A 24,949-nucleotide genomic window follows, 5' to 3' on the forward strand; every position below is an offset into this window, starting at 1 on the left:
ATTACGTGTGAAAATGGTGGACAAATATGCAATTTAAAGTCAAAACGCCGTCACGTAATGTACTGTACGATTTACATAGCTTGCCTTCAAGCTCGCCCTGGGCAAAGTTTATCGAGTCCGAAGCTTCAGCCTAAGCCGTATCTTTTGAAATTATTATAAAAGGCAAAAGAAAGAAAATCAAATGCCAGTTAACGTGGGTCCTCACAATTTCCACTGTGCAGGCAATCTATTTCAATGCAACGTGACCCACTGTCCTATTCACGCCCTCGTTTTATTCACTTTTCGCTTCATTTTTTAATTTCATTAATTACCAGAAAGCTATAGATCTTCACGCTTTCTGGGCACTTTTCTGTTCCTTCTGTGTTTGATTTAACGTTTTGGTGGTGGGTAGGTGTGATGGAGAAGGAGGACGAATGGGTTCTGGTGCAGAGAGCCGCAGAGAGAGACTTGTGGAACCCGAGTGTTGGAGATGGGGGAGAGGGTTCTAAGCCGTTAAAGGTTACGTTTAGTGGGCCAGCTAAGCATTGGACCGATGCCATTCCGATTGGTAATGGAAGGATTGGAGCCATGGTGTGGGGTGGTGTCGATGCAGAGACCATTCAACTTAATGGTAAAGTTATTGTCTCTTTTCGCTGTTGAACACAACTTTCACTTCGTCATGCTTCCTGTTGTTTTTGTTTCTATTTTCAATGAAGAAGCAGGCTTCTTGTGTATTGGTAGCGTTTGATTTATTTCAATATCATTTTATTGTTAAAGAAGAAACAGAACGTGCAAAATTAAAGATCGAATATTTTTCTTTTTCTATTTTTTTTAAAGTAAGCAGCAAAGAGTCATTTAAACTGCTTCAAACGTTTGGACTGTTGGTTTTAGTTAGAGGTCTAGATTTGTATTTTCATATAATAATTATAGTAGGAATGCTATTATTTGTTCTGCTATAGTTTTAAATTGACCATTCTGTGTTAAAAATAGTGAAAATTCACAACACTTTGGAAAAAGTATCTATATTTGGAGAAGATAATTTTGATTTTGTTTCTTTGGCTCTGGATGGTGAAAATTGCATGTTTGAATTTTTAATTTTCTTGATGTCCATATTTATACATTTGGGAATAAATCAATTACACGCTAAAATAATGGATACTTCATGTTTGCTATGCTGAATGGAAAAGCAATGTGCTTTTTTAAAAAAAAAAAGAAAATTGAGAATCTGGGTCTTACGTTTACATTTGAAAATGTTTGCAGAGGATACACTGTGGACTGGTACTCCAGGTAACTATACTAACCCCAAAGCGCCAGAGGCACTCTCCAAGGTTAGGAAACTTGTTGATGGTGGCAAGTATGCTGAAGCCACTGCTGTAGGAGTCGAGTTGTCAGATGGTCCTTCTGATGTATGTTACTCAGTATTCCATAAAGCCTTCTTATTACACAACAAATGCACACATCTAATATATTTGTATTGGTTCTACTTAAAATTGTGGAAGATTGCAAATATGTCATTAACTGGATTTTCACTTGAGCAGTTTACTTAACTGAGCGCATTGTCATCATAGCAAGATATATCCTGTGGACAAGGGTGTAGAAGAGTAAATCAATAGTTAGGAATCAATAATTCACGAGTTCCACCAATTTATGGAATTCAAGATAATTCAATACCTTTTGCATGAGCAAAATATTTGGACGGTTCTAAAACAGGCAAAAAAAAATTCTACAATAAGGGTGTTCCTGAATCCATGTTTGATTTCTCTCCAACTGAACCTCTTTCAAAGGCATAGATTACATTGGATGAACACTCTGCACTGTCATACAGTCTGTGTGGGATGGATTCAGTGTTGAAAAGCATGATTTGATTGATGCTTGATTATATAATTCACCCTTTTTTAAGAGATTTGACGTAACTAACAGTGACCTGCATATTATTTTTGGATGCACGGTCTGTGCTTGACCTTGCTCCTTCTTATTGAGCAGCTTTTGCCATTTGCAGTTGCTTTGGCATGACAAATTATATTTAAAAGACATACCTCATGCCTGAAGGCTAGGCTTGTTTTAAGTTTTCTTCTTGACATATGACTTCTATTGGGGCCTGGGCTTTCTTGACTTTCTATCCTCATTTAGAATTTAATGAATTTCTAGATAATTTGCACAGTGAAAAAATAATTTATTTGCAAAAAATATTCAAATATGTGCTGATGATTTTCTTGTGATTATGAAGGTTTATCAACCTCTGGGTGATATCAAGATAGAATTTGATAATTCCCATCTTAAATATGTGGAAGACACTTATTGCAGGGAGTTAGACTTAGACACTGCTACCGTCAAAATAAGTTATTCTGTGGGTGATGTTGAATTTACCAGGGAACATTTTGCTTCTAATCCCGATCAAGTGATTGTGACAAAGCTTTCAGGAAGCAAACCAGGTTCTTTGTCATTTACCGTGTCCCTTGATAGCAAATTGCATCATCAATCACAAGTAAATGGAAGAAGTCAGATTCTTCTCCGAGGAAGCTGTCCTGGTAAAAGGATTAGGCCACATTTGACAGTGAATGACAATCCAAAAGGTGTTCAATTTTCTGCAATTCTTGATATACAGATTAGTGAAACCAGAGGCACGATACAAGCTTTGGATGACAAAAAGTTTAAGTTAGAAGGGTGTGATTGGGTTGTGATGCTTCTGGTGGCTTCCTCTTCGTTTGATGGTCCATTCACTACGCCTTCGGATTCTAAGAAGGATCCTACATCGGATTCCATCAGTGCATTGCAGTCAATTAGAAAATTTTCGTATTCTGATCTTTATGCACGTCATTTGGATGACTATCAGAATCTTTTTCATCGTGTCTCACTGCAGCTTTCAAAAAGTTCCAAGAGCTTACATGGAGATGGTTCTTTGGAAGGAAAAAATCATGTGTTATCTACATTTGACATGCATCCTCAGGGAAGTACAAATGTTATAACTTCAACAGCAGAGAGGGTGAAATCTTTTAAGACTGATGAAGATCCAGCCTTGGTGGAGCTTTTATTTCAGTATGGTCGATATTTGCTTATTTCTTGTTCACGGCCTGGAACTCAAGCTTCAAACTTGCAGGGTATATGGAACAAGGATATTGAGCCAGCATGGGAGTATGTTCTGCATTCTCCACACTTCTCTTCTATGTTATTGAATTTTCTAACCTCATCTCTTTTTAAGCATTTAGTTTTGGTGTTTGCTAGATGTGTTTTGCTAATCCTTGCAGTGCCACATACTGAAAGCACTACTTTTTTATCCCCTGTAAATGTTTTGAAGGTGTAGTTATGTGGTTACAATTGCAGTAAATTATCTCATTGGATGTGTGGAGACTCTACGAAGATAATCTTACATTTTACCAAATTTTAAGTCTGCACTTGTCTTATCCTTTCAAAATTTTTTCTGGATGCCTTGAAAATACTTATTTCTTGTGATTTTCTTTAAATTTTATGCATATGAGTTTTAATAGTAGGCCTTATAGATTAGGGTTTGAATAAGGATTTAGTAGTGAGCAGGACAATATAGCAACAATGAACTGTTCTGATATTGGGGATAATATTTCACTGAACTTTCTTCATAATTTTGTAAATTGATGGAATCATTGCATGATTAAGTTGATGCTTCGGGTAATAGTTCTTCTGCAGAAGTTATTACCACTATAGGACCTCAATTTTTGTATTTTTACATAAAGATTTGATTTCAATATATAGCCTCTAATTATTTAATTTTAAATTTCAGTTGTGCTCCTCACTTGAACATTAATCTTCAGATGAACTATTGGCCTTCCCTTTCTTGCAACCTTCATGAGTGCCAAGAACCCTTGTTTGATTACATTTCCTCGTTTTCAGTGAATGGGAGTAAAACGGCAAAAGTAAGATTTCTTTGTGTTTTGTATTTTCTCCTCTCTCTCCCCCTTGTTTTTCCCCACATTTTTCCAATGAGTTTTTATATGTAATCATGGAAATTTTATAATGAAATTCTTTACTAGATGAGCCCTCGTTGTAAAATTAGGAGATGCAGGAGCCATCATTCTTGAGTTTATTTAGCAAAAATTTTAGAAAAGATGCTAGAAAATGATTTTATGCCTCAGGTAAGCCTATCTTTAGACATACCAAAGGTAATAATGGTCTGGTGTAAAATCATTGTGAAGCAATTTTACTCCTTTAACTTGCTTTCTTGCTAGTAGCATATCCATTATATGGACCCAGGTGAAAGCATCATAAAATGTAGACCAACATAATTTGGAATTCCCTGGTTGGACCTCATGATCTTTGTGTTTTTGTGGATAAATAATATTTATATGTTCAAGAAAATACTCTGTATCCTATGCACACGGATTTTGCTTAATTAGTGAATGAATTTTGCAGGTGAACTATGAGTGTAGTGGTTGGGTGGTTCATCAAGTTTCTGACATATGGGCAAAGACATCACCTGATCGAGGTGAGGCTGTTTGGGCTTTATGGCCAATGGGGGGAGCATGGGTTTGCACCCATCTGTGGGAGCATTACATGTACACAATGGACAAAGTAAGCTCTTGATTTGCGGATAGTTGTCGTCTTCTTCTTTTTTTTTTTTGCTTAGGATAAAATTTTACTTGAAATTTGTCATAAAGAGTTTGGTAAACTCTTACATTGAGTTCCCTCTTGTGGTCAGCTCATACTGTTAGACTTTCATGGATATACTGATTCTATGAATTATGAAAGACATGAAATCAAAAAGTATAATGTTATTATCTTTAAATAATAGTCGTATGTGACCATACTTTTCAGCTAGTCCAATGGTTTTTTTTTACATCCCATTTGTAGAAGTATTCATTTATTTTATTTACTATTATTTGTTGAAAAGTTACTTGCTCTTGTTGCAATCATCACAGCACTTCATATTTTAACCTGGTGATGCATATTTGCTCGATATGAGTAATATTATCTATATGCCTTCTCATTCTTATGGCTTCATAGTTTATAATCCATGCAACCTCATTGAAGCAAAGTTAATGAGTCACAATCATAAAGCCTTCAGTATTCTTTTCCTTATTATTTTGAAAATTTTACCCCATAAATTCTGTTGTGTTTTCGAAAGAAAATCAGTCTACATCTTCTCTATATGTCATCTTAATTTTCCCTTTTAAAAAGATAGTCATACAACTGTCTGTAAGTGGCTTCAATCTTAATTTTCTCCATATAGTTTGGTTTAAAGATAAAATTTACAATTAGTACTATATGCATTAAATTTAGTTTGTAACAGATCTATATTACTGGTAAATATCAGTATCAATATATAATTACCACTGACTCATATCCAATAAAGATAGAAAGTAAGAGTCGGTATTTTATAAATTCTGTTTTCACTTTTTGTTTACTCCCATTTATTGATTATTGAAAATGTGGGAAAGGGAATTCCTTGGAAGTTTCTCATTATGATTACCACACATGATTATGGGAATGGAAATACTAATTTAGAAAATGAGAGAATAGGAATCCTTCTATTCAGCTCATTCCTGGTACAGCCTAAGTCTTTCTCCAAGAAATTCTGGATCTGGAAGTGCTAAGGTACTTCTGATCACCAGGTTCATGAATATGCTTGCTATTTGCTTGTTAACTCCAATCTGCATCTTTCTCTTAATCCCTTAGGTCGATCATGTTTGCTGTTGTACTTTCTATAGTTTTATTTCTGTTTCAAATTTTCTAGTAATTTAATGATTCCAAATATTATCTATGATTTAGGATTTTCTAAAAAATAAGGCCTATCCTCTGTTGGAAGGATGTACAAAATTTCTGTTAGACTGGTTGATTGATGGCCCTGGAGGATTTTTGGAAACAAACCCATCAACATCTCCAGAACACATGTTTGTTGCTCCTGATGGTAAGCAAGCTAGTGTGAGCTACTCATCAACCATGGACATGTCAATCATTAAAGAAGTATTTTCTGCAATTGTATCTGCTGCAGAGGTAAGTCTCATACTACATGAATAAAGAGCCGCCAAAGTATAGCTTATATCAATAATCAGCTGAAAATTAATTGTAAATAGATTCTTGGAAAAAGTGAGGATTCTCTCATTAAAAAGGTTCGGGATTCTCAACCAAGGCTTTTGCCTACAAAAATTGCTAGAGATGGTTCCATTATGGAATGGGTAAGTGAGTAGCTTGAAATTACTTTTTAGATCCTTGTGAATCTTTTTGTGATATTTGATGTTCTACTATGTAATAGATGTCAAATAAAGCTGCATTTATCATGGGCTGAGAGGTTCCTTCTTTTTAATGTAAGGCACAAGATTTTGAGGACCCAGACGTTCATCATCGACATGTATCACACCTGTTTGGCCTGTATCCAGGACACACAATTACTGTTGAGAAAACTCCAGACCTCTGTAAAGCAGCTGATTTTACTCTATTTAAAAGAGGTTCGTATGTGATAATCACCTATATCTAGCAATTGCAACCTGCTTGATGGATGTTTAAAAGCAAAGTTAATGTCCTCTTTTTATCTTGGCTTTTCATATGATATGTTTGAGAATGATCTATTACACTTGTTGCATGCATACATATTTACTAAATTTTTTAATTGGAGTGTCAGTACAATTCAGACTTTGGTAAGTATACTGTTCTTGAGTGGTACATTTACATTTCATATTTGGAGCAGGAGAGGACGGTCCAGGATGGTCAACCACATGGAAAATTGCTCTATGGGCACGCCTTCGAAACAGTGAGCATGCGTATCGCATGGTGAAGCATTTGTTTAATTTGGTTGATCCAGGAAACGAAAATGCTTTTGAAGGAGGACTATACAGTAACTTGTTCACAGCACATCCCCCTTTCCAGATAGATGCCAACTTTGGGTAAGAAGATTGTTTTAGTGTTATGCCAATGAAATTGCTTGACACTGATCAGTTTGAATTTTCATATGATCAGCTCTAATCCAACAATGCTATATATTTTAACAAACTGACTCACAAGTAAAATGTTACAATTAATTGGCATAAAAAGAGAGTTTGAAGATTAGGATAGTGTTGGAAGCATCTTATTAAGTTTATGTCAAAAATGTACCTGTTGCATGAGATATACTAGTGGTAATGGCAATTGTAATGATAAAATACTAGTGTTACGTTTTTTTCATTTACGTACTGTAGGAACTAATCTCTGAAACTAGAGGTAGTCAAATTATTATTGTATCCTTTAGTGTTATTTACTGACTGCTGCACTTGAATTTAACATAATATTATTTCCTAGTACTGTGAATGAAGAAAAGAATCACTTGTCTACATGGAAAAAGCTTTTCATTCTACAAGAGAAAAGCTAATCACTTGTCTATGATAGTCCTTGGGATTTTTCCTTTGCCTTTATTAGATTTAAACTTGTACAAATTCTTTCAAGATTACCCCAAGTGACTGGGAACCCTTTTAGGAATAACTGTGAAGTAACAACAGTTTGTCTGGAAAAAGCTTTTCATTCTGCCTTCTCTTTTGTCAGTTTTTCAGCGGCTGTTGCTGAGATGCTTGTGCAGAGTACCGTAAAGGATCTGTACTTACTTCCTGCCCTCCCACATGACAAGTGGGCAAGCGGTTGTGTGAAAGGATTGAAAGCGCGAGGTGGGGTGACATTCAACATCTGCTGGAATGAAGGGAGCCTGCAGGAAGTTGTTCTTTGGTCTAAGGAGCAAAATTCCCTTAGGTTACATTACAGAGAAACAACTGTGACAGCAAACATATCAACCGGTAGAGTTTACACATTCAACAAGAATTTAAAATGCGTGAAGACATATTCTCTCTGAGAAAAAAACTTATGGTACAGTCCTAAGGTCAGCTGTATCTTACGAGGGGTATTGTTTTTGTAATTGCTGATAAATCTGCACAGGAAAAAAGAGTTATATTTCAATAATCATTTTGTTTTTCTGTCTGTTGATGACCCCGATTTTTTCAGTTTTAAGGATCTTATAGGAATATACAATGCTTCAAAATTAATGACAAAATGTGTAAACATTCTTTATATATTATTTAAGACCCTTAAGTCCTTGATTCTATTTTGAATACATTGTCACATATATATTTTTACGTCTAATTTTACTGCATTTTTCTTCCAATATCTACTGCAGAAGTTGTTATACAGAGAATTGCACTCAGCAGGAAAGAAAGGAAATGAAGAATCAGAAAATATCTCATCTGCTGCTGGGTTTAGATTGATTGTCTCAAGGGTTTACTTAATTATGAGTCACAAGTATCAGTTGATATGTTATCATAAACACCACCACAAACAAAAACCCAACCATCACGGCTCTTCTTTAAGTCTCATCTTTGGAGCAGGGTGACCGGTAATACATTTGTAAAACTAAACTAGATGGTATTACCATAAATTGATTCAGTGGCAACCGGTCAGTCTATGTAAAATGCCTAAGAAGGGCAGAAGTTATTTCTAAGCTACTCATGCAACCAAAACTTCACCGGAGAAAAGAACGCAAGTTGTTGATGTTTGTCATCTGAGGCGAAGATATTTTGTAAATAATCATTAGATTTTTCAAAATTAGCATATGAAAGTTTGGAATTTTTTAAAATTAGCAGATGAAAGTTTGGAATTTCACCCAACATTGAGTGCGAATAAGTCTTTTGGCCATTTGTAAATAATCATTGTGTTAAGGTGAAACATGAACTAATAATTTTCATTTAAATTAATTAAATAATAATAAAAAGGATACTATTATTTATCACGTGCATTGTAGTTATCTGAAGATGACTTTATCCTAACGTTATGTTTTTGATAGTATTTGTATAGAAGCTTTCTGAATCGAATCATCCGAATCACGAACAAACTTTCCTCTTTGCCCTACTAAGTGAATATATTTACACTCCTGCCGGCCTATGAGATGAGTTTAATGAAAGAAACTGCCATGAGCAAGCAAACAAAGCTCCTCTTTTTATCGTTTTGACCTTAATTGGTTGCAAATTTTATCAGCTGCAGTGGTTTCTTCAATGGAGGATGGTGAGTGGGTTCTAGTGCCACGTCACGTGGATAAAGACCTCCGGAACTCAAGTTTAATGATGGACTCTGAGCCTGTGACGACTAACCCTTTAAAGATTACATTCAATGAACCCGCCAAGCATTTCACCGACGCAATTCCGATTGGTAATGGTCGCCTTGGAGCCATGGTATGGGGCGGTGTGATGTCTGAAACTCTCCAGCTCAATGGTATCCTTTTATTTTTGTCGCTGATATTTTGAAAGAAACCGTTTGTTTTCTCTGAACTTTAGATATGACTTGGAAAATGGTGTCAATTTATCTTCTTTTCCAGAGGACACGCTCTGGACTGGGATTCCGGGGAACTATAGTAACCCTGAAGCTCCAGAGGCACTGTCTAAGGTCAGGCGTCTTGTTGACATCGGTGAATATGCTGCAGCTACTTCTGAATCAGTCAACTTGTTTGGACATCCTGCAGAAGTATATTACTTAACATATCTATTTTTCGTCGTCATTTTTACTGACTCATTATCTTGTTACATATATGTAAGTCATGGTATATAGAATGTTGAGCCTTTACTAGTGTTGTTAAGTATCAACATTTGATTCATAACAGAACTTGTTGCTTGAAATTACTTTAATTAAGTTTCAGTGTTTTGATGAATGACTACATTAAGTGAATCAGCAGATTCATTTTAACAAATTACTGTTCTTTGCCTCAATCCCCATTTTCTAACAAATTTCTTTTGATGTTGAAGGTTTACCAACTTCTTGGTGATATTAAACTAGAATTTGATGATTCCCATCTTTCATATATTGAAGATACTTATCATAGAGAGCTGGACTTGAATACTGCAACTGCACTAGTGAAATATTCTGTGGGAAATGTAGAATTCACAAGAGAACATTTTTCTTCATATCCGGACCAAGTGATTGTGACAAAAATTTCTGGAAGCGAGGTCGGGTCTTTGTCCTTTACGGTATCTCTGGATAGCAAGTTAGATCATAATTCCTATGTGAATGGAAAAAATCAGATTATAATGGAAGGACATTGCCCTGGAAGGAGAATACCACCAACAGTGGAGGCAAATGATGAACCCAAGGGAATTCAGTTTTCTGCAGTTCTTGATATACAACTTAGTGATGGAAGTGGCATCATACATGCTTTAGCGAACAAGAAGTTGAAAGTTGAAGGTTCAGATTGGGCAATTATTCTTCTAGTGGCTTCATCCTCATTTGATGGACCATTCACGAAGCCTTCAGATTCTAAAAAGGATCCTACTTCAGAGTGTCTTAGTGCATTAAAATCAGTTAAAAATCTGTCATATTCAGACCTTTATGCTCGACATTTGGATGACTATCAGAACCTCTTTCACCGTGTCTCAATACAGCTTTCACAAAGCTTAAAAAGAAATGATGACACAGTTTCAACTGCAGAGAGGGTGAAATCTTTTCAATACAACGAGGATCCATCTTTGGTGGAGCTTCTATTCCAATTTGGTCGATATTTGCTTATTTCTAGTTCACGGCCGGGAACTCAGGTGGCCAACCTGCAGGGAATATGGAATGAAGATCTGCAGCCGAAGTGGGAGTATGTTTTCACTGTCTTCTTTTTATTACATTTCACTTCCTTGTTATGTAAATCTTGATTATGTGTCTATGTTATTGATTCCTTCTGTCATTTTCTTTTGTTTTTGATAAACAAAGATATTTTATGTCTTCTCATTGTTTCCCTTTGCTGAACAAACTTTGGCAACAAGTAAAACACCTAATTTGAAGCTTTATTTTTTCCCAACATTTCTGCTTTAGTTCAGTGATTCTTTTATGTAAATGCAATGGAAAGAAGTTATGTAATCAAATCTTTCTGATTGAAAAATAATTAATTGGAAATTACCATTCTGTGTTTAAGTTTGTAGGTTTAATGTTTTAATCAACAAGCATAATTTGGCAATGCTTAGTAGTGCTTAGTAGATTTTACAGACATGTAAAGCATTCCATTTCCTGTAACTGCATCAAGATTACATTTAAGATATTACTGACCCCTTTGTTTCTTTTCCAGTTCTGCTCCTCATGTAAATATCAATCTTGAAATGAACTATTGGTTGTCATTGCCTTGCGACCTTAGTGAGTGCCAGGAGCCTTTATTTGATTTCCTTACCTCTCTGTCCATCAATGGAACTAAAACTGCAAAAGTAAGAAAATTTTTCCTTCAAGTTTATATCAGAAAACTTTCATCTTCATTAACTTTAGTTGCTGTGTTATTTGGAAGGATTATAAGGGAAGAAGTTTCCTTGATTTGAACCAGCATCTAACAAAGCATAGATGCTTCACTTGCAATCAGCATTCCTAAGTAGAATGTTAGTAGTCTAGATGTTGGAAATACGCTTTCTATGTAAGAGATTCCCAAGTGTCCATATCGATTTAGTCTTACCATTCTTGTTACCAACAATAGAATGCTTCATTGTATTTCTTTGTCAATGTAGCTAAAAAGGCCTAAAATCAGAAAGATTTCCATCCAGTCCTTTGGTGCTGCTTTGATTTTCCTTGTAGTTTGATTTTTCAGTTTGCCATTTTCTATTTTCAATGCCACATGTTACTTTTTATTTATTTTACAGGTGAACTATTCAGCAAGTGGCTGGGTAGCTCATCATAAGTCTGATATATGGGCAAAAACATCAGCAGATCGAGGTAAAGCTGTATGGGCTATGTGGCAGATGGGTGGAGCATGGCTTTGTACACATCTGTGGGGGCACTATAATTATACAATGGACAAAGTAAGATTCCATTCAATACTTGCCTATACCTTTCTTTTGGTAATCATTGGCAATAATGTCTATGAATTGCATGTCAAAAGTTACACCTCTTACTCACTGCTGTTGAATTTAGAGTTGATAATGGAATGCAAATTGAGGCCAGTCATAGAGAATTTGTGATAGAATGGCCTAGAGGTGGACATCTACTATGGCATATACTTGAATATAATAATTTCTTGCGAATTTTGCCTTGCCCATTCTTTGAAGTTTAAGTATTTCATCGATTTCTTAATGTTAGTATATTTTTTTCATTTATATGTTAATTATCAAGTTAATGATATGTCGTCTGCTTGAATAGGATTTTCTTAGAAGTAAGGCGTATCCTTTGTTGGAAGGATGTGTGTTATTTCTATTGGATTGGTTGATTGAAGGTAATGATGGCTATCTCGAAACCAACCCCTCAACATCACCCGAACATAATTTTATTGCTCCTGATGGTAACATAGCCTGTGTGAGCTACTCATCAACCATGGATATGGCAATTATCAGAGAAGTTTTTTCTGCTTTTATTTCTGCCACCGAGGTGAAGCTCTTAATTCTTCTCTCAGTCTTGACAGGCATGGACCCAAATACAGATGAGTGGGGGCTTCTGACCCTAGTCAAAAGATTTTTTTTTTTTTAAATTTAGTTTAATTTTTCAGTTTTGATTGAGAATATTTGTATTGCAAAATTTGACCCCATTCATCTACAATTTTCATATTTATATTATTTTATTTTGAACTTACCCCCAAAGTTAATTCCTGGGCCTGCCCCTCAATCTTGATAAACATACTTTTCAGTTTTGGTACACCATTATAATCTGAATTTTATATCTTTTGATAATAGGTTTTGGGAGGAAATGATGATACTCTTCTTGCAAAAGTGAGAAAGGCTCTACCAAGGCTTCGTCCAACAAAAATTGCAGAAGATGGATCAATCATGGAATGGGTATGGTATTAAATTGAATTTAAGCTAAGCACATATCAAAATTTCAAAATTTTAAAATTTTATTCATGTCCTAAGAAATTCTGTACTTGTTAGATTGAATTTAAGCTAAGCAAATATCAAAATTTGCAAATTTTATTATGTCCTAAGAAATTCTGTACTTGGTAGGCAGGCACAAGATTTTAAGGACCCAGAGGTGCACCATCGACATCTTTCTCACCTATTTGGCCTATTTCCTGGGCACACAATAACCATTGAAGGAAATCCAGGCCTTTGTAAAGCTGCAGAAAAGACCCTTCAGAAACGAGGTTTGTATGTGTTAATGACTCGACTGAACCTTTGATTTTGCATTTTGTATTAACCATCTGGCATAGGGGTCATTTGGTTGCACATAACCAAATTGAAATCAGGATAACGTTAAAATTCCAGAGATGTACTAAGATACAAAACAGTGTACAAAGGCAAGTAAAGAAGTTTATCCACATAGGAAACTTACAAAATAGGAGAATTTGTGAAAGTTTTCTCAGATTCCATTTCATTATTATGATCATTCCCTGGAGTACAGTTAGATATCATCATCTCTTACATCATTGGAAACAGGAGAGGAGGGCCCTGGATGGTCAATGGCATGGAAAACTGCTCTTTGGGCACGTCTCCATAACAGTGAACATGCATATCGGATGGTCAAGCTTCTGATTAACTTGGTAGATCCAGATCATCCGATAGCTTTTCATGGTGGTCTATATAATAACTTATTTGCAGCTCATCCTCCTTTCCAGATTGATGCCAACTTTGGGTAAGCTGCACTGACCTTATATTTTTTAATGAAAATGTGTGGCAATAGAGCAAATGCTTGTGGTTTCTGTATGAAAGTGAGTCGACATGTGCACTGGTTTCAGGACTTGTTTTATGTTTTTTCTCCTGTAATAATATATCAATGTTGCGGAATTGCTTCTGCAAACACCTTGATGATTGTTTTCAAACACTTAAGTGCATATTGTGCTGGATTAAATATAATTTATAAGTTGTAACAAAGCTATCATTTTTGCAATCTTTTGGTTTCAGTATTACAGCAGCGGTTGCAGAAATGCTTATGCAGAGTACCCTGAACGACTTGTATTTACTTCCAGCTATACCTCTGGATAAATGGGAGAACGGCTGTGTTAAAGGATTGAAAGCACGAGGTGGAATGACTGTAAATATCAACTGGAAAGACAGTGATCTTCATGAAGTACATCTCTGGTCGAAGGATCAAGATTCTCTCAAAAATTTGCATTATCGGGGAACTAGAGTCACCGTGAATATATCATCCAGCAGAATATACACATTCAACAGACAATTACAGTGCATCTGCACAAGCTCACTACCAGAAGTAATCTAGTTTTTTAATGTAAAAAAAAAAAAAAAAAGGCTTGCAATAATATATATTTTTATTTCTAATTTTACTGCATTTTTCTTCCAGTATCTACTGCCGAAGTTATTATACAGAGTGTCGCACTCAGCAGGAAAGAAAGGAAATGAAGAATCAGAAAATCTCGTCTGCTGGGTTTAGATTGATTGTCTCAAGGATTTACTTAATTTTAATTATGAGTCTGAAATATCAGTTGATATGTTATCATAAACACCACCACAAATAAAAACCCAACTATCACAGCTCTTCATTAATTCTCTTCTTTGGAGAAGAGTGACCGGTAACACATTTGTAAAGCTAAACTAGATGGTATTACCTTAAAATGATTCAGTGGCAACCAGTCAGTCCATGTAAAATGCCTAAGAAAGGCAGAAGTTAGTCTCGAGCTACTCATGCAACCAAAAGTTCACTGGAGAAAGGAAGGGCAAGTTGTTAATGTTTGTCGTCTGAGACAAAGATATTTTGTGAATAATCGTTGGGTTTTTTCAAGAGAAAATTTGAAATTTCGCATACATTGAGTGGGAATAAGTCTTTTGGCCATTTGTAAATAGTCATTGCATTAAGGTAAAACATGAACTAATAATTTTCATTTAAATTAATTAAATAATAGTAAAAAGGATAATATTATTTATCACGTCCATTGTAGTTATCAGAAGATAGCATCATCCTAACGTTATGTTTTTGATAGTATTTGTATAGAAGCTTTCTGAATCGAATCACCAACAAACTTTCCTCGTTGCCCTACTAAGTGAATATATTTACGCTCCTGCCGGCCTATAAGTTGAGTTTAATGAAAGAAACTGCCATGAGCAAGCAAACAAAGCTCCTCTTTTTATCGTTTTGACCTTAATTTGTTGCAAATTTTATCAGTTGCAGTGGTTTCTTTAACGGAGGATGGTGAGTGGGTTCTAGTGCCACGTCACGTGGATAAAGACCTCCGGAACTCAAGTTTAATGATGGACTCTGAGTCTGTGACAACTAAACCTTTAAAGATTACATTCAATGAACCCGCCAAGTATTTCACCGACGCAATTCCGATCGGTAATGGTCGCCTTGGAGCCATGGTATGGGGCGGTGTGATGTCTGAAACTCTCCAGCTCAATGGTATTCTTTTATTTTTGTCGCTGATATTTTGAAAGAAACCGTTTGTTTTTCTCTGAACTTTAGATATGGCTTGGAAAATGATGTCAATTTATCTTCTTTTTCAGAGGACACGCTCTGGACTGGGATTCCGGGGAACTATAGTAACCCTGAAGCTCCAGAGGCACTGTCTAAGGTCAGGCGTCTTGTTGACATCGGTGAATATGCTGCAGCTACTTCTGAATCAGTCAACTTACTTGGACATCCTACAGAAGTATATTATTTAACATATCTATTTTTCATCGTCATTTTTACTGAATCACTATCTTGTTACATATATATAAGTCATAACTCTGACACTGTATCGAAAGTATATATTATGTTTACAAGTGTAAAGATTGAATTGAAACTCATATTACATTAAACCAATTAGATTATACTAAAGTCTAATCTACACACTTATATACCACTCATTTTATTCGAGTTTATTAGATGTAATCATTTTTACTAAATCGTTATCTTGTTACACATATGTAAGTCATGACTCTAATACTATATTACACATATATAAGTCATGACTCTAATACTATATCAAAAATATATAATGAGTTTATAAGTGTGTTAAAGTCTAATCAACACACTTATATACCACTAATTTTAACTTCCGTCAATCTACACACTTATATACTACTCATTTTAGTCAAGTTTATTAGATGTGGTCATTTTTACTAAATTGTTATCTTGTTACATATATATAAGTCATGACTATAATACCATATCAGAAATATATAATGAGCTTACAAGTGTGTTATAGTCTAATTTAGACACTTATATACCACTCATTTTAACCCCCACTTATAACATAAAATCAATTGGTTTATATTAAAATTCAATCTATACACTTATATACTATTTATTTTACTCAAATTTATTAGATATAAGACTCTTTTTCTTTATTTTTTATTTGAGTCTCCAACAAGTATTCACATTTGATTCATAACAGCACTTGCCGCTTGAAATTACTTTAATTAAGTTTCAGTGTTTTGATGATTGACTACATTAAGTGAATCAGCAGATTCATTTCATCAAATTACTGTTCTTTGCCTCAATCCCCATTTTCTAACAAATTTCTTTTGATGTTGAAGGTTTACCAACTTCTTGGTGATATTAAAATAGAATTTGATGATTCTCATCTTTCATATATTGAAGATACTTATCATAGAGAGCTAGACTTGAATACTGCAACTGCACTAGTGAAATATTCTGTGGGAAATGTAGAATTCACAAGAGAGCATTTTTCTTCATATCCAGACCAAGTGGTTGTGACAAAGATTTCTGGAAGCGAGGTCGGGTCTTTGTCCTTTACAGTATCTCTGGATAGCAAGTTTGATCATAATTCCTATGTGAATGGAAAAAATCAGATTATAATGGAAGGACATTGCCCTGGAAAGAGAATACCACCAACAGTGGAGACAAATGATGAACCCAAGGGAATTCAGTTTTCTGCAGTTCTTGATATACAACTTAGTGATGGAAGTGGCATCATACATGCTCTAGCAAACAAGAAGTTGAAAGTTGAAGGTTCAGATTGGGCAATTATTCTTCTAGTGGCTTCATCCTCATTTGATGGACCATTCACAAAGCCTTCAGATTCTAAAAAGGATCCTACTTCAGAGTGTCTTAGTGCATTAAAATCAATTAAAAATGTGTCATATTCAGACCTTTATGCTCGACATTTGGATGACTATCAGAACCTTTTTCACCGTGTCTCAATACAGCTTTCAAAAAGCTTAAAAAGAAATGATGATGCAGTTTCAACTGCAGAGAGGGTGAAATCTTTTCAATACAACGAGGATCCATCTTTGGTGGAGCTTCTATTCCAATTTGGTCGATATTTGCTTATTTCTAGTTCACGGCCGGGAACTCAGGTGGCCAACCTGCAGGGAATATGGAATGAAGATCTGCAGCCAAAGTGGGAGTATGTTTTCATTGTCTTCTTTTTATTACATTTCACTTGTTATGTAAATCTTGATTATGCATCAATCTTATTGATTCCTTTTGTCATTTTCTTTTGTTTTTGATGACAAAGATGTCTGATGTCTTCTCATTGTTTCCCATTGCTGAACAAACTTTGGCAACAAGTAAAACACCTAATTTGAAGCTTTATTTTTCCCAACATTTCTGCTTTATTTCAGTGATTCTATTTTACTTAAATGCAATGGAAATAAGTTATGTAATTAAATCTTTCTGATTGAAAAATAATTAATTGGAAATTACCATGCTGTGTTTAAGTTTGTAGGTGTAATGTTTTAATCAATATGCATAATTTGGCAATGCTTGTTGTCGGTAGTAGTGCTTCGTAGATATTACATAAATGTAAAACATTCCATTTCCTGTCAACTGCATCAAGATTACATTTGAGATATTACTGACCCCTTTGTTTCTTTTCCAGTTCTGCTCCTCATGTAAACATCAATCTTGAAATGAACTATTGGTTGTCATTGCCTTGCAACCTTAGTGAGTGCCAGGAGCCTTTATTTGATTTCCTTACCTCTCTGTCCATCAATGGAACTAAAACTGCAAAAGTAAGAAATTTATCCCTTCAAGTTTATATCAGAGAACTTTCATCTTCATTAACTTTAGTTGCTGTGTTATTTGGAAGGATTATAAGGGAAGAAGTTTCCTTGATTTGAACCAGCATCTAACAAAGCATAGATGCTTCACTTGCAATCAGCATTCCTAAGTCGAACATTAGTAGTATAGATGATGGAAATATGCTTTCTATGTAAGAGATTCCCAAGTGTCCATATCGATTTAGTCTTACCATTCTTGTTGCCAACAATAGAATGTTTCATTGTATTTCTTTTTCGATGAAGCCAAAAAGGCCTAAAATCAGAAAGATTTCCATCCAGTTTTTTGGTGCTGCTTTGTTTTTCCTTGTAGTTTGACTTTTCAGTTTGCCTTTTTCAATTTTCAATGCCACATGTTACTTTTTATTTATTTTACAGGTGAACTATGCAGCAAGTGGCTGGGTAGCCCATCACAAGTCTGATATATGGGCAAAAACATCAGCCAATCTAAGTAAAGCTGTATCGGCTATGTGGCAGATGGGTGGAGCATGGCTTTGTACACATCTGTGGGAGCACTACAATTATACAATGGACAAAGTAAGATTCCATTCAATGCTTGCCTATACCTTTCTTTTGGTAATCATTGGCAATAATGTCTGTGAATTGCATGTCAAAAGTTACACCTCTTACTCACTGCTGTTGAATTTAGAGTTGATAATGGAGTGCAAATTGAAGCCAGTCATAGATAATTTGTAATAGAATGGCCTAGGGGGGTGGATCTCTACTATAGCATATACTTGAGTCTAATGACTTCTTGCCTTGCCCATTCTTTGAAGTTAGTTATCATTGATTTCTTAATGTCAGTATGTTTTTTTCTTTTATATGTTAGTTATCAAGTTAATGATATGTTGTTTGCTTGAATAGGATTTTCTTAGAAGTAAGGCGTATCCTTTGTTGGAAGGATGTGTATTATTTCTGTTGGATTGGTTGATTGAAGGTAATGATGGCTATCTTGAAACCAACCCCTCAACTTCACCTGAACATAATTTTATTGCTCCTGATGGTAACATAGCCTGCGTGAGCTACTCATCAACCATGGATATGGCTATTATCAGAGAAGTTTTTTCTGCTTTTATTTCTGCCACCAAGGTGAAGCTCTTAATTCTTCTCTCAGTCTTGACAGGCATGGACCCAAATACAGATGAGTGGGGGCTTCTGACCCCAGTCAAAAGATTTTTTTTTTCTAATTTAGTTTAATTTTTCAGTTTTGATTGAGAATATTTGTATTTCCAAATTTGACCCCATTTATCTACATTTTTCATATTTATATTATTTTATTTTGGACTTACCCCCTTAAAAGTTAATTCCTGGGCGTGCCCCTCATTCTTGATAAACATACTTTTCAGTTTTGGTACACCATTATAATCTGAATTTTTCATCTTTTGGTAATAGGTTTTGGGACGAAGTGATGATACTCTTCTTGCGAAAGTGAGAAAGGCTCTACCAAGGCTTCGTCCAACAAAAATTGCAGAAGATGGATCAATCATGGAATGGGTATGATACTGGATTGAATTTAAACTATGCAAATATCAAAATTTTGAAATTTTATTATGTCCAAGAAATTTTTTGTACTTGTTAGATTGAATTTAAGCTAGGCAAATATCAAATTTGCAAATTTCATTATGTCCTAAGAAATTCTGTACTGGGTAGGGCAGGCACAAGATTTTAAGGATCCAGAGGTGCATCATCGACATCTTTCTCACCTATTTGGCCTGTTTCCAGGGCACACAATAACCATTGAAGGAAATCCAGGCCTTTGTAAAGCTGCAGAAAAGACCCTTCAGAAACGAGGTTTGTATGTGTTAATGACTCGACTGAACCTTTGATTTTGCATTTTGTATTAACCATCTGGCATAGGGGTCATTTGGTTGCACATAACCAAATTGAAATCAAGATAACTTTAAAATTCCAGAGATGTACTAAGATACAAAACAGTGTACAAAGGCAAGTAAAGAAGTTTATCCACATAGGAAACTTACAAAATAGGAGAATTTGTGAAAGTTTTCTCAGATTCCATTTCATTATTATGATCATTTCCTGGAGTACAGTTAGATATCATCATCTCTTACATCATTGGAAACAGGAGAGGAGGGCCCTGGATGGTCAATGGCATGGAAAACTGCTCTTTGGGCACGTCTCCATAACAGTGAACATGCATATCGGATGGTCAAGCTTCTGATTAACTTGGTAGATCCAGATCATCCGATAGCTTTTCATGGTGGTCTATATAATAACTTATTTGCAGCTCATCCTCCTTTCCAAATTGATGCCAACTTTGGGTAAGCCGCACTGACCTTACATTTTTTAATGAAAATGTGTGGCAATAGAGCAAATGCTTGTGGTTTCTGTATGAAAGTGAGTCGACATGTGCACTGGTTTCAGGACTTGTTTTATGTTTTTTCTCCTGTAATAATATATCAATGTTGCGGAATTGCTTCTGCAAACACCTTGACGATTGTTTTCAAACACTTAAGTGCATATTGTGCTGGATTAAATATAATTTATAAGTTAAAGCTATCATTTTTGCAATCTTTTGGTTTCAGTATTACAGCAGCAGTTGCAGAAATGCTTATGCAGAGTACCCTGAACGACTTGTATTTACTTCCAGCCATACCTCTGGATAAATGGGAGAACGGATGTGTTAAAGGATTGAAAGCACGAGGCGGAATGACCGTAAATATCAACTGGAAAGACAGTGATCTTCATGAAGTACATCTCTGGTCGAAGGATCAAGATTCTCTCAAAAATTTGCATTATCGGGGAACTAGAGTCACCGTGAATATATCATCCAGCAGAATATACACATTCAACAGACAATTACAGTGTATCTGCACAAGCTCACTACCAGAAGTAATCTAGTTTTTCAATGTAAAGAAAAAAAAAAAAAAAAGGGTTGCAACAATAATTTGCAGTGGATATTATCCTCTTATTGGCTTAGTATCAAATTTAATGTTTATACTGCCTTCAGTTTTGTGCAACAAGAAGCTGAAAAATTCTCTGTTTATACTTATAAATTCGAAGGATGACTATAAATTTTACACTAACACAAACTAGAGATTGAAAATATTTTTAATTGGCTCTTTTTTTAATTATTATTTTCCTGGAAATATTAAAAAAAAATACGCAGAAATCCCTCAAACTGACAAAGTATAAAATGGAGAGGACAAAATTATTTTTAAAATTGAAATCACTAAAACGTCCCTTAATGTTTGGGCTTCTCACCTGGGCCGGAGCTCCTTGGATACATGTCATCAGCTATCCCAAAATCCAACGGTCAGAACGACCAAGTCTATTAATCGAACGGATCTCAGCAGTTGCTCACATTAACACCACGAGAAACACAAAACCCTTAACCCCTAGCAACTTACAAAGAACCCTCACACGACTAGCATCTTCAGTCTTTTCTACGATCAGAGAAAGAGTGAACAAAATGGCTTGGCGAAGTGCAGGATCACTGTCGCGGTCTCTTTCCAGGGTTTCTTCCCTCCGTTCGCCGCCGCCGATGCCCCGTCTCCGACCGCCTCAAGCTGCCTCTCGTCCCCAGGCACGCCGCTTCTCCTTTGCTAATTCGAGGTCAGTTTGGTTTTCGAGTCCAGACGGTGAAGGAAAGTTTCAATTTTTTTAAATTTTTTGTGTTATTTTGTTTTGGATAAGTCAGTTTGCTTTATTTTTTTAAGTGTTTCTATGATCTCTGAGATCTGCATAACTTGACAGTTTATAATAGAGCTTACTAATATATATGATTTGGAGTGTTATAAACCATAGTTAACTTTCATTATAATTTAAACATGAAGTGTTGATCCTCATCATGAGGCAATATCATAGTGTATTCTTATTTGCTGATAAATAAAAGGAAATTTTGAATTTTCATTATTGAAAATCTAAAATCTTGGTGTTATCTGTTACCGGATGCATTATTTCCCTTTCATTTATTTATTTTAATCACCGCAAGATTTATAATTTTAAATCAATTTTATATGAATTTACATGTGATGTTTTGTTGGAATAGCGTATAGATGCAGCGGTACTCTTCCCACTTAAACTAACTCACCAAATTTGGATTCGTTTTCTAAATATATTTTATAAAGAAATACTAATTTTATCATCATTTCTTTTTCATGCACGATTTCCCCTTTTTTTGGTTATCTGGTCCTGTCACTTTCTTGTTATTACTTTTGTGTGTATGGCTTGATGAGGCTTATTTGAGTTAAAAATTTTCTTTTCACGTATATTTAAAAAATTTCTATATTTATCTTTTTCCTCTATAAATTTAAATTTGTTTGGCTTATGTTGAATGGTTCTATTATGTATTTACAGGAATTTTGCGGAACTGGGTTGCACAATTTCATTTTTGCCTTTGCATGGTGTGGTGCCTGCAGCCCGCCTCACATCCCACCTGTCTATCAATGCGCGGGCTTTTTCTGAGCTGTCTCATGGTACCTTCCGTCGTTCTTGTCAGGATCGCTAGTAGTCTCTTTGTGAGTCTTATGATTTCTAGGACACATGGAAGCCAAAAACATGATCTTTCATTTGTTTCTCAAACACTGCTGCTTTAAAATAACTTACACAGAAAATTTTCTTTCTTTGTTTAACATTTCATCGCTTCTGCTTGTGAATGATGAGATAGGCGTAAAAATATAGGTCTTTGCACTTTTTCCTTTTTAATATAAATTTGGTTGATAAGAAGGAATTAAAATTGGGATTGATAGGAAGGAATGGAAAAGATGGGTGATGCGCGTGGACTTTCTATCAGCTAAAGGCACAAGAATGATGCTGCATTGTAGGTTTCTTTGTTTTATATTTCTCTTTTTACCAGAAAAAGTAAAGAATAGTAAGTGATCAATCTTGCATCACTGAATGGATTAACAAGAGGTTCTGAAAAATGATGCACTAAGAAATTTAGTTTTCTTAAATATACAATTTGGTGGTTTTTATGCATTGCAACTATTTGTGATATTTCTAGGTTCTCTTGTAAATAATTGCAATGTATGTTTAGATTATCTTGATTTTCTTGTTGAACTCATTGGAAAGTCAATAAGGAGCTTTTAGCATGTAAAAGATGACTCTATCATTCTTTTTTCTCATACCTTATTGTACTTATTCTCTCTACTATATGCACATAATTGTTAGTGCAATCCAACTGATAAGACTTGTAAATTTCATTCGTTGCTTCTCATTTTTGTAAGTTTATTCATGGTACTTGAAGAAATTATTGGAATGTTGAAATTTTCTAGGCTAATCAGCCTTATTATTTGTTTAAATTTTCATCTTTTCCTCTTCACCCTCCCTGCCTATCCACCTCTGAATCTGTGAAAACTAATTTTGGTTGAGCTAAGAGCCACAGGTATCATTTGAAGTATTCATGGAGGTCTTCTAAGATCAGATTTCCTACCTCACTTTCTGTAAGATAATTTGTTATACATTTACTTTTCTCAACTATGAAGAACTCCTGAAGCATGGTAGTAAACTCTACTCGTGCTTCTTAAGAGAATATTAGGTTCTGCTGCCCTCCTTTTTGTGATTTTGAGCTAGCTTCTTGATAACCTGGAACCTACTGGTATACAATTCTTCTGTTGACCCTAATTTTCCTTTTGAATTAGGTTAGTAGAAAAGGTGGGGTTATAGTGAATTCATATTGCGTCACTCTCTCAATTTGAATTCTTATGTTGCTTTCTATTATATTCTTACAGCTGTACCAAAGGAATTTTCAAAGCAGGGAACACAGTTAAAATAGAGAGAGGAGTATCTTTTTAATTATAAAACAAGTAATCTGGCAATTTTGGTTTTCACGATCATTTACAGGATCTGGTTGCCTTAACAGGTGTTGTAGTGATTTCTGAAAGATTAGAAATATTTTGGTCTCTGTAGCTTGTCATTTAGAACTTCCTTTGCATGCCTGTGTATCTAACTTTGCTGGGGCCATGAAGCAAATGCAGCTTCTATTTGTTGAATAATTTTAAGATGCTAACTTACACTGGTAAACCTATTTGTATGGATGATGTGAGAATAGTTATTTTCAAGTGTCATTAGATCTAGACTATAATTTAGATTGGAACTCCAATCTTCTTCTTGATTAAAATCTCTCATATGATTTTGTACCTTTTGCTTGCAGTAACTTGAAAAGCTATTGGATCAGCACAATTCAGTGCAAGGATATATTGAGGCAATCAGGAAGCCCCTTGGGGAGATATCGCTCATACATAGGAAAGTTGAATAAAATTTTGTTATTGCTTACGTTACTTTCAAGAATGGACTTGAAATTTTTAAAATTTCTTGAACAATCTCATAGATGATGATTTTAGGTTTTTCTGACTAATTTCTGTATGTTACGCTATTGATTGTTAATTTATAGTGTCATATTGAGGTCCTTTCTCTGTTATGTTGTCTCGGCCTTTCTCAAAATCTCCACACTTTTTTACTTTAAATTGTGGCTGTGTCGGTAATGGTTGTTGTTTGATGGTAAAATGCTTGTTCTATAATTAGCTAGGGAAAAAAATTTTAGATACTCAGCTGCTATATCTCAGCATCGGTGACAACATGAGTAAATTCAAGTCACATATTAAGGATATTTCTCGAAATCCCTGTATTTTTTAGCCTTATATCAAAAGATGCCATTAGTGGCCTACCAAGAGTTGTGCATAATTGTGGTTTGAGTCTGTAGTGGGTAAGAGAGAGCACATATGATGTCTAAAATCTTTGGAGTATTAGTGGGATAGCGGGTACGTGCAGAGGGCACTTCATCTTCTTGCGTGGCTTCTAACCATTTGACCTTGCATTCATTTAACATTGCCTCAGCATAGCTTTCGGGCTCTTTCTCATCGGTTAATCATATATTCATATTAGGTCTACCAAAACAAATTATTAATTTACGTTTAATAATATTTTTAGAGTATTTAAATAAAATAATATTTTATTATTATTACAAATTAAACATAATAATTATTTTTATCTAATAATCTTACAAGTAATTTATGTTATTGATAATATTTTTTATTTAGTAATAAAAATTACACAAGGCACTTTAAAGATGTCTTTTGAAAAAGAGCCAAGTGACCGTCCAAATCCAAGCCATCAACTCATTGAATTTTCATATCTGCACAATTTTAATTTTTAACTGTTGAAAGGAAATGCCAGTTAAAATGTAAAATCGA

The 24,949-nt window shown here is 34.9% G+C and overlaps 4 protein-coding genes across 11 annotated transcripts; all 4 read left to right on the plus strand.

The window, feature by feature from the left end:
- Nucleotides 1-88: 88 nt before the first annotated feature.
- LOC123213771 (alpha-L-fucosidase 2-like) lies at nt 89-8,018 on the plus strand. 4 transcript variants are annotated; one of them, XM_044633305.1, is made up of 11 exons: nt 91-251; nt 392-610; nt 1,240-1,385; nt 2,207-3,111; nt 3,734-3,866; nt 4,363-4,521; nt 5,719-5,943; nt 6,024-6,125; nt 6,260-6,395; nt 6,635-6,830; nt 7,462-8,018. In XM_044633305.1, the coding sequence occupies exons 1-11, from the start codon at nt 182-184 to the stop codon at nt 7,760-7,762; spliced, it is 2,592 nt and encodes an 863-aa protein (XP_044489240.1). In that variant the 5' UTR covers nt 91-181; the 3' UTR covers nt 7,763-8,018. The 4 variants fall into 4 exon arrangements, with proteins under 4 accessions (XP_044489243.1, XP_044489240.1, XP_044489241.1 ...); XM_044633306.1 differs by having other exon boundaries at nt 91-221; XM_044633307.1 differs by having other exon boundaries at nt 96-241.
- Nucleotides 8,019-8,745: 727 nt separating this feature from the next.
- Nucleotides 8,746-14,280, plus strand: LOC123214605 (alpha-L-fucosidase 2-like). Of its 2 annotated transcripts, none has more exons than XM_044634480.1 (11): nt 8,746-9,171; nt 9,275-9,486; nt 9,699-10,531; nt 11,000-11,132; nt 11,556-11,714; nt 12,052-12,276; nt 12,579-12,680; nt 12,850-12,985; nt 13,278-13,473; nt 13,743-14,049; nt 14,140-14,280. In XM_044634480.1, the coding sequence occupies exons 1-11, from the start codon at nt 8,955-8,957 to the stop codon at nt 14,227-14,229; spliced, it is 2,610 nt and encodes an 869-aa protein (XP_044490415.1). In that variant the 5' UTR covers nt 8,746-8,954; the 3' UTR covers nt 14,230-14,280. The 2 variants fall into 2 exon arrangements, with proteins under 2 accessions (XP_044490415.1, XP_044490416.1); XM_044634481.1 differs by having other exon boundaries at nt 8,748-9,171; nt 9,275-9,420.
- Nucleotides 14,281-14,956: 676 nt separating this feature from the next.
- LOC123214654 (alpha-L-fucosidase 2-like) lies at nt 14,957-20,776 on the plus strand. The gene is made up of 10 exons (XM_044634569.1): nt 14,957-15,192; nt 15,297-15,442; nt 16,314-17,146; nt 17,621-17,753; nt 18,177-18,335; nt 18,663-18,887; nt 19,191-19,292; nt 19,454-19,589; nt 19,882-20,077; nt 20,342-20,776. The coding sequence occupies exons 1-10, from the start codon at nt 15,042-15,044 to the stop codon at nt 20,655-20,657; spliced, it is 2,397 nt and encodes a 798-aa protein (XP_044490504.1). The 5' UTR covers nt 14,957-15,041; the 3' UTR covers nt 20,658-20,776.
- Nucleotides 20,777-21,119: 343 nt separating this feature from the next.
- On the plus strand, nt 21,120-24,177 carry LOC123214653. Of its 4 annotated transcripts, none has more exons than XR_006501871.1 (4): nt 21,120-21,371; nt 22,116-22,276; nt 22,508-22,578; nt 23,911-24,177. XR_006501871.1 is itself a non-coding variant. In XM_044634567.1 (4 exons), the coding sequence occupies exons 1-3, from the start codon at nt 21,229-21,231 to the stop codon at nt 22,528-22,530; spliced, it is 285 nt and encodes a 94-aa protein (XP_044490502.1). In that variant the 5' UTR covers nt 21,121-21,228; the 3' UTR covers nt 22,531-22,578; nt 23,911-24,177. The 4 variants fall into 4 exon arrangements, 3 of the variants coding, with proteins under 3 accessions (XP_044490501.1, XP_044490502.1, XP_044490503.1); XM_044634567.1 differs by having other exon boundaries at nt 21,121-21,371; nt 22,116-22,234; XM_044634566.1 differs by lacking the exon at nt 22,508-22,578.
- Nucleotides 24,178-24,949: the final 772 nt, after the last annotated feature.

The sequence above is a fragment of the Mangifera indica genome, chromosome 4 (assembly GCF_011075055.1).
Source record: "Mangifera indica cultivar Alphonso chromosome 4, CATAS_Mindica_2.1, whole genome shotgun sequence".
NCBI lineage: Eukaryota > Viridiplantae > Streptophyta > Magnoliopsida > Sapindales > Anacardiaceae > Mangifera > Mangifera indica.

Excerpts from the sequence above, each read along its gene's own strand:
- LOC123213771 (XM_044633305.1), top strand. The coding sequence starts at position 182 with ATGCCAGTTAACGTGGGTCCTCACAATTTCCACTGTGCAGGCAATCTA. Across the intron at positions 4,522-5,718 it reads ACATGTACACAATGGACAAA|GATTTTCTAAAAAATAAGGC; the intron begins GTAAGCTCTTGA and ends TCTATGATTTAG. Across the intron at positions 6,831-7,461 it reads CAGATAGATGCCAACTTTGG|TTTTTCAGCGGCTGTTGCTG; the intron begins GTAAGAAGATTG and ends CTCTTTTGTCAG.
- LOC123214605 (XM_044634480.1), top strand. The coding sequence starts at position 8,955 with ATGGAGGATGGTGAGTGGGTTCTAGTGCCACGTCACGTGGATAAAGAC. Across the intron at positions 12,681-12,849 it reads ATGGATCAATCATGGAATGG|GCACAAGATTTTAAGGACCC; the intron begins GTATGGTATTAA and ends CTTGGTAGGCAG. Across the intron at positions 13,474-13,742 it reads CAGATTGATGCCAACTTTGG|TATTACAGCAGCGGTTGCAG; the intron begins GTAAGCTGCACT and ends TTTTGGTTTCAG.
- LOC123214654 (XM_044634569.1), top strand. The coding sequence starts at position 15,042 with ATGATGGACTCTGAGTCTGTGACAACTAAACCTTTAAAGATTACATTC. Across the intron at positions 15,193-15,296 it reads TGAAACTCTCCAGCTCAATG|AGGACACGCTCTGGACTGGG; the intron begins GTATTCTTTTAT and ends CTTCTTTTTCAG. Across the intron at positions 19,590-19,881 it reads AAAGACCCTTCAGAAACGAG|GAGAGGAGGGCCCTGGATGG; the intron begins GTTTGTATGTGT and ends CATTGGAAACAG.
- LOC123214653 (XM_044634566.1), top strand. The coding sequence starts at position 21,229 with ATGGCTTGGCGAAGTGCAGGATCACTGTCGCGGTCTCTTTCCAGGGTT. Across the intron at positions 21,372-22,115 it reads TTCTCCTTTGCTAATTCGAG|GAATTTTGCGGAACTGGGTT; the intron begins GTCAGTTTGGTT and ends ATGTATTTACAG.